Genomic DNA, 7,578 nt, shown 5'->3' with positions numbered 1-7,578 from the left:
GCTTTCTTTTTCCTTTCCTTTTTTTTTAGATGCTGTCTCTTTCTGATCTCAGGCCAAAGCAAGGACCGATATCGGGCGGTACCCAAGTCACGATCACGGGCAAAAACCTGAACGCGGGAAGCAACGTTTCCGTAATGTTCGGAGAATATCCTTGCCTTTTCCACCGGTAAGTCGAGGGAAAGAGCGAGGACGATGCAGGCAGTTCTGAACTTACAGCCGTTCTTTTAGCGACCATTCAAATGTAGCATGGCATTGAGAAAAGTGACTTAGGACCGATCTTCCCACTTACGATCACACCATTTTCTTCTTCTTCCTCCTCCTCCTCCTCCTCTTCTTCTTCTTCCTCTTCTTCTTCTTCCCACTTCCGATCACAGTCATTTTCTTCCTCTTCTTCCTCTTCCTTCTCTTCTTCTCTTCCTCTTTCTTCCTCTTCCTCTTCCCACTTACGATCACACAGTCATCTTCTTCTTCCTCTTCTTCTTCTCTAACTCTTCCTCCTCCTCCTCCTCCTCTTTCCTCTTCTTCTTCCTCTTCTTCTTCTTCCCACTTCCGATCACACAGTCATCTTCTTCTTCCTCTTCCTTCTCTTCTTCCTCTTCCTCTTTCTTCTTCTTCCTCTTCCCACTTCCGATCACACAGTCATCTTCTTCTTCCTCTTCCTTCTCTTCTTCCTCTTCCTCTTTCTTCTTCTTCCTCTTCCCACTTACGATCACACAGTCATCTTCTTCTTCCTCTTCCTCTAACTCTTCCTCCTCCTCCTCCTCCTCTTCTTCTTCTTCTTTTTCTCCCCCCCCCATAATCTCTTGTGGTGTGGAGTCTGGGCAACCTAATGGAGCTAGCAGAGTGTTAAATGGCCGGATGCCCTTCCTGTTGCCAATCCGGAGTTTTGTTCAGCAGATAATATTTCTCATTGTGTCCAGAGAAAGTAATATCTGCCTCTACCTAGGATCGAACTCACCGCCTCCTGATTGTGAGGCGAGAGCTCCACCTCTAGGCTACGACACCACTCTGTTTATGATTTACGATAAGAGGAAGCTGGGTTTACTTAACTGCCGTGCGATTAGCGATTCGTTTAACAATGGTGGGGGGTGGGCAAGAAAGGTGATAAAATGGGACAAGGCTCCCTTCACGACTGTCAGGCTTGGCTTACGATCAGACTATCTCTGCTGAACAAAACTCCACACTGGCGACAGGAAAGGCACCCGGCCAGTAAACCCTCAGCTCCATTCCGTTACCCACACTCCGCCCCGCAAGGGATTACGGGGTCATTAAAAGGAGAGGATGACTAAGCAACTGGTCATTAAGCGAGGACTCCCTGTACTGCCACTTTGCACATCCGAGGAAGCCGGCTGTAGCTCCCAAAAGCTTAAGTCTTTTTAAAATATATATATATATTAGTGGGGAGGGGGCAACGTCAGCAGACTACTGATTTTTGCTATTTCTATGTTGGTGGGGAAAGCCTTGATGTTACCTTTAAAAAAAAGAAAGAAAGAAAGCCAAGGCAAATGATCGGAGAAGCTCCATAAAACATCCCCTGGGTCAACTCCATTATTGATATTTGGAGGAAGCCTTCTCTGGGGGCCGGGGGGAAGGGCTGGGCACCCACAGGGGGTTGTCAAGATCTGTGGGAAGGTGTTCTGACCCACGCCCTTTCCCAACCAATCAAACACAGTCCAAAAGGAACAGAAACCTTGCAATGCTTTTACAAAATAATTAGCTGTGATAACCACAAGCCTTGCCAAACTGTGCAAGGCTGGCCAAAAGATAACAGACAAGAAATAATTTGCAATGCAAGAATCTTCAAATACAAACTCAGGATATACTGGAATGTCCAATGGGCTGGAGTTTCAAAACGTCTTTGCTTCCTGCAAAGAACGTCCGATTCACAGCTGGCTTTTATCCTCTTGAAGGAGGGGCCATTACCTTGCAGCCTTACTCCCGAGTCGCCCGTGCTGTTGCAGCTGCTCTTTCCTGCAAGCAACCCTGCGCGCGCGCACGCTTGGCACAGGCTCCTCGGGAACCTCCTCATCGCTGCTGCCAGCCCCCAACCCCACAATCTCTGAAGGCAGCAGTCCACTCCCTAACAGTCCTGGCCCCTCATCTGAGTCCTCGCTCTCCTCAGCCGTCCGCACCTGCTGCCGGCTAACCGCAACAGAAGGCCAGTGTGTCATTGCAACACCTGCCAGCTTGCCGATTGTGAGGCTTGCAGACGGACGACGGCTCTGCTTGTCTCCTGGATTTGTGTGTTCTCTCTGGTTTCAGTGACCCCAGACGTTCCAGCTACATCCAATGTGAGGCTGCAGAGAGCTTGGGCAGGTGCATTCGCTCGACTCTCTTCTTGAGGGTCATTGAGGCCACTTGGGAGGTTTTTGTCTGTGCCCTCTGGGTCACCTGAATACTGCAAATGAGTGTGGAGCCTTCTGAGAACTGTGTTGTAAAAAGAGATATGGGGTGTGTGTCATATCCAGAGGTGGGATTCCAAAATCCCAGCAACCGGTTTGCGGCCTGGTTACGGGGTGGGTGTGGCCGTGGTGGGCGTGGCCTACCGGAACTTCTGGGAGGGCCATTTTGTGCCTGGCAGAGGCTTCTCTTGGGCCTCTGGCAGGGTGATAACGGCCTCCCCCGGGCTCCGAAGGGCCCCCAGAAGCCAGAAACGGGCCCGTTTCCGGACTTCTAGAACTTCTGGTTTGGCCCACTTTTTGCCCTCCCAGAGCCGCCACCCCGCAGTCCCTGAACTTACCTGCATTTAAAACAGGTCGCGTGGAGACACCTGGGAGGGGTGGGGTGGGCGGGGCCAGCCGGTCAGTTTAACTCCCAGTTCAGCAAACCAGATGTAAATTTAACATCCGGTTTGCCCAAACCAGTCTGAACCGGTAGAATCCCATCCCTGGTCATAGCCCTCCTCCTTCTGTTGAGGGAGGATTGTTCAGTCTTAACATAGATGGCCTCTTTGACCCCTTTTTCTAACTCTTGGGCCTCTCTGTCCAAAATGGGGACTTTTCTGTCTTTAAAAGAGGGCACCAATAAACCTCCAAGTGGCCTCAATGACTCTCAGAGAGAGTACTAACGACCAGATGACTGCAAAGAATATAAATCCTTCCATTCTCCGCCATTCAGTCAGAGCTGGAGAAGCTTCTTGGATGAGAAGCGAAATGTCTTCGAGGAAAAACCAAGGAAGACCCACTTGCCTTTTGAAAAAGCACCTTTGGGACAAGCATAGCTTGGATGATGGAGCATCTCCACCTGACTCTCTTCTTGAGAGTCGTTGAGGCCACTTGGAGGTTTATTTGTGCTCCCCAAAATAGCGCAAATGGGTGTGTGGAATCTTGTTGAAACTGGTGGAAGGACTGCGTTGTTAATAGGGGGACAGCTGGTGTCTGTTCAGTGTATTGCAGCGTAAATTCAGCACCAGAAAAGTAAACACATTCATTTCACTTCTTTATAAACATATAAAGTAAATTTTACAAACCAGTCGTAGATTTCTCCAGCATGGAGAAACTGAGGCTTCATTTCACTTCTTTATAAACATATAAAGTAAATTTTACAAACCAGTCGTAGATTTCTCCAACATGGAGCAAACTCAACCAGAAGCAGACATGTTACAGGTTCAGAGCAGGACAGCAACTCAACTTCAGCAGATGAACAAGCTAGTTAGTTTCTCTTTCACTTATGGAGCTGAGCACAGAGCAGAGATAAATCACACCCAGATTCTCTCTGTAAGTTTCAGCCCTCAACTCAGCTCTCATTGACTGACCTTGTGACTAAGCCCTATTCCAGTTCAGGAATAGACTCTGACAGTGTCCTATTCCTCCCCCTCTGTTGAGGGAGGGTCTGTTCAGTCTTAACATAGATGGCCTCTTTCACCCCTCTTTCAAACCAGCGGTCTTCTCCGTCCTGAATGTGGACTTTGCAGTCTTCTAAAGAGAGCACAGATAAACCTCCAAGTGGCCTCAACGACTCCCACAGAAAGCACTAATGACCAGATGACTGTGAGGAATATAAACCCTCCCATTCTCCACCATTCCATCAGAACTGAAGAAGCTTCTTTGACAAGAAGTGAAATGTCTTCGAGGGAAAAAAAATAAAAGTCCAGTTGTATTTTGAAAATTAACCTTTGGGACAACAACCGTGACCGACCGGAGGACTCAACCTCTCCGCAGACTTTTCCAACATTTTCTAAAGCCGGTTTACTTTCTTTCCTTTTCCTGACAGGAGAACAGCGGAATACATCATTTGCAACACCACAGCTTTTGGGAACATCTTGGAGAAGAACATGGTGGAGGTAACCGTGAAGGTGGACAAGGCCACGCTGCGGAAGGAGTTGGAGAAGGCTAAAATGCACAAAGAGCTCAAGTTTAAATACGTGGAGGACCCGACCATTTTGAGAATCGAACCCGAGTGGAGCATTGTGAGGTAAATGAGGCCACCGAGGAAGGATGGTCCTTAATGAGGTACAGGGTGGGGGTGACTGAGAAATATTTCAAGGGAAGAAAGTAGGGAGAGGCGAAGGAAGCGAACTAGCTTGTGGAGAGCATGTTTGTCCTATGCATTCAAGATCACCATGAATCCCAGGGGAAAGCTCTTCACCCCAATGGCATTCGCTTCGTTTGTTAGAAATGGTGGCCCAGAGCAGAGGTCTCCAACCTGGCTGGCTGAGGAATTCTGGGAGTTGAAGTCCCCAAGTCTTAAAGTTGCCAAGGTTGGAGAGCCCTGGCCCAGAAGAAGCCCTCTCAGAAGCAGAGGTCAGCCCCTTGCTTAGGGTTCCTCAACTTTGGTGACTTTAAATGGATGGACCAACTCTCAGAATTCCTCAGCCAGCATCTCCTTTCCATCACCTCCTTCTCCTTCTCCTCCTCCTCCACCTTTTCCTTCTCTTTCACCTCCTTTCTCCTTCTCCTCCATCTCTTTCATCTCCTCCTTCACTCCTTCCCCCTCCCCGTCCTCCTTCTCCACCTCCACCTCCACCTTCTCCTTCTCTTTCATCTCCTTTCTTCTTCTCTTCCATCTCCTCCGCCTCCTTTCTCCTTCTCTTCCTCCACCTCCTTCTTCTCCTTCACCTCCTTCTCTCCTTTCTTTTCCTTCTCCTTCTTCTCCTCCTCATTGTTCTGGTCCTTCTCTTCCTTCCTCTCCTTCTCCCTCATCTCCTTTCTCCTTTTCCTTTCTTCTTCTCCTACTTCTCATCCTCTTCTTTCTCCTCCCTCCTCTCCTCCTCCTCTTCCACTTCTAGCTCCTCCTCCTCCATTTCTACTTTCTCCTCTTCCTTTTCCTTCTCCTTCTCTTACTCCTCTTTCTCCTTCTCTTCCTCCTCCTCCTCCTCCTTTCATTTTCCCCAAAGTTAAGTCTTTGCAATTTTCATGAAACAGTTTGCCCTGCCCTTTTTTTCTTTTTTCCTTCCTTCCTTCCTTCCTTCCTTCCTTCCTTCCTTCCTTCCTTCCTTCCTTCCTTCCTTCCTTCCTTCCTTCCTTCTTTCTTTCTTTCTTTCTTTCTTTCTCTTCTTCTCTTCTCTCTCTCTCTCTTCTCTCTTCTCTCTCTCTCTCTTTCTCTTTCTTTCTTTCTTTCTTTCTTTCTTTCTTATTGAAAGAAAAGGACTGGTCTAAAATCACTCTCACCTGGTTTTGGTCTTAAGCTAGGACCAGAACTCACCACCTCCCAGTTTCTACGTTTGTCGCTTTCACTAGTTCACCAAACTCTTTTAAATCCAAAGCCAGTAGATTCACACACCAGCCAGTGATAGGAACCTCAACATACCTGGACAGTTCTAGGAACTTGGAATCTAAATGCACCCTGTCCTTGGAGGACAGGTGAATGGAGAAGTCATTTCCCCCCGCACCAACCCATGATATTTTTACAGGTGCTCATTCGGTCTCATTATTGTATTAATTTGCATTTTAAAAGGCCTTCCAGATTTGCATAGGCAAAATTGATCCCATTTGGTTTCAAAGTACACATCTTAAAAATGCGTCTTGAGAGGGCTTGAGCCGAGATGTGAAATTCCGAGAAAAGATACTTTCTTGAAGCCCTTGCATACATTAGTAAAAAATAAATTTGTACAAAGAGCATTCTGTAAGCAGAAACAGCTTTTAAAGCTGCATATATTCAGAATATGCGCATACAAATGCAGATGAATTAAAGAGGGTGTGTCTAAAAAAAAAACCAGTGCAAAATGATACAGGTTTGAGTTAAGGTAAGATGAGGAGAAAATGAGAATGGAAATAAACTGAAATTCGGACATCTCTCTATGCCTAATTATATCTCAGAGTTTAAAAAAAAAATCTTCATTCCCCTCAGTTTAACAGATTTGGGGATACATTAATTTCCAAAAAAAAAAAAAAAAAATCTAACTAAAGGCGCTTTCAGCTGTTAAGAGGACAGATTGTGGTGATTATAGCAGAATAAATTCAAGCCTGTGCTATATTTATGTTTTTTCGTTTAAAAAAAAAAAAACAAGAGTATTTTTTTTGCTTAGAGAGTAATTGCTCTTGAGAGTCAGGATCGCTCCAGATTTTTCAATTTGGTAAAAGTCTCCATTGCTGCATTCATTTGGCATCAATTAAAAGTTTTTCAAACTTCGGCAAGCCTTGAACATCCTTTTATTACCATGGTCTCCGAGGTGGGATTTAAAACATTTTTTAACTACCGGTTCTGTGGGAGTGGCTTGGTGGATGTGGCATGGCTTGGTGGGCGAGGCTTGATGGGTGTGGCAAGGGAAGGATACTGCAAAACCTCCATTTCTTCCCCGTTCCTGGGGGAAGGTTACTACAAAATCCCCATTCCCTCCCCACCCCACTAACCTGCTTTCCAGCTCTGTTCTCCTGTTCAGGGCAACAAAAGAAGACCCAGCCGATCCGCTGGGACTCAATGGGAGGCAGAGAATAGAGGGGGGCGGGGCCAGTCAGAGGTGGGGTTTGCTGGTTCTCCGAACTACTCAAAATTTCCACTACCGGTTCTCTAGAACCGGTCAGAACCGGCTGAATTCCACCTCTGCATGGTGTCTTCTTGATAGGGGACCTTAAAACAGTTTCATTTTCCTTTAGCTGTCTTTGCAACGTCCTAACTTTACAGGTAGTCCCCGAGTCACAATCTCAGGGGAGCCTGAAATTTCTGTCATTAAGTGAGACATTTCTGAAGTGAGTTTGGTCCCATTAGTCAACCTTTCTCGCCTCAGTTGTTAAGTGAATCATTACAGGTGATAAATTTGTTTACCTGGTTGTTAAGTGAACCTGGCTTCCCTATTGAGTTGACTCATCAGAAGGGACATAGCAAACCCGTCAAAGATACATGCCAGTGGCCAAGCATCCAAATTTTGATCATGTGATAGGTTGTAAGAGTGAAAAATGGCTGTAAGTTCACTTTTTTCAGTGCTAACATTGTAACTTTGAACGGTGGCCGAATGAACTGCTGTAATTTGAGGACTTAGTTGTATTGAGCAGCATCATTCCTTACCGAGAAATTCAATCAACTCATTAAAATTCAAGAACATAACTTTCCTCTAAACAAGCATTTCCCAGCTTTGTCAGTTTTAGGATGGGTGGACTTCAACTCCCAGTGTCAGCTTTGGAAGCCGTATTAAGACCAGAC

The 7,578-nt window shown here is 46.4% G+C and overlaps 1 protein-coding gene across 1 annotated transcript in view; it reads left to right on the top strand.

Moving 5' to 3' along the window:
* Positions 1-7,578, top strand: part of PLXNA4 (plexin A4) — a 546,538-nt gene that overhangs the window by 445,041 nt on the left and 93,919 nt on the right. The window contains exons 15-16 of the mRNA XM_087935355.1: positions 30-166; positions 4,213-4,413. Coding sequence (XP_087791481.1) covers positions 30-166; positions 4,213-4,413 — 338 coding nt within the window. The remainder of the gene's footprint in view (positions 1-29; positions 167-4,212; positions 4,414-7,578) is intronic.

This window comes from Pseudonaja textilis, chromosome 5, assembly GCF_049901715.1.
Source record: "Pseudonaja textilis isolate UNSWEBS1 chromosome 5, rPseTex1.2, whole genome shotgun sequence".
Classification (NCBI taxonomy): domain Eukaryota; kingdom Metazoa; phylum Chordata; class Lepidosauria; order Squamata; family Elapidae; genus Pseudonaja; species Pseudonaja textilis.
This window is presented reverse-complemented; position numbering and strand designations above follow the sequence as displayed.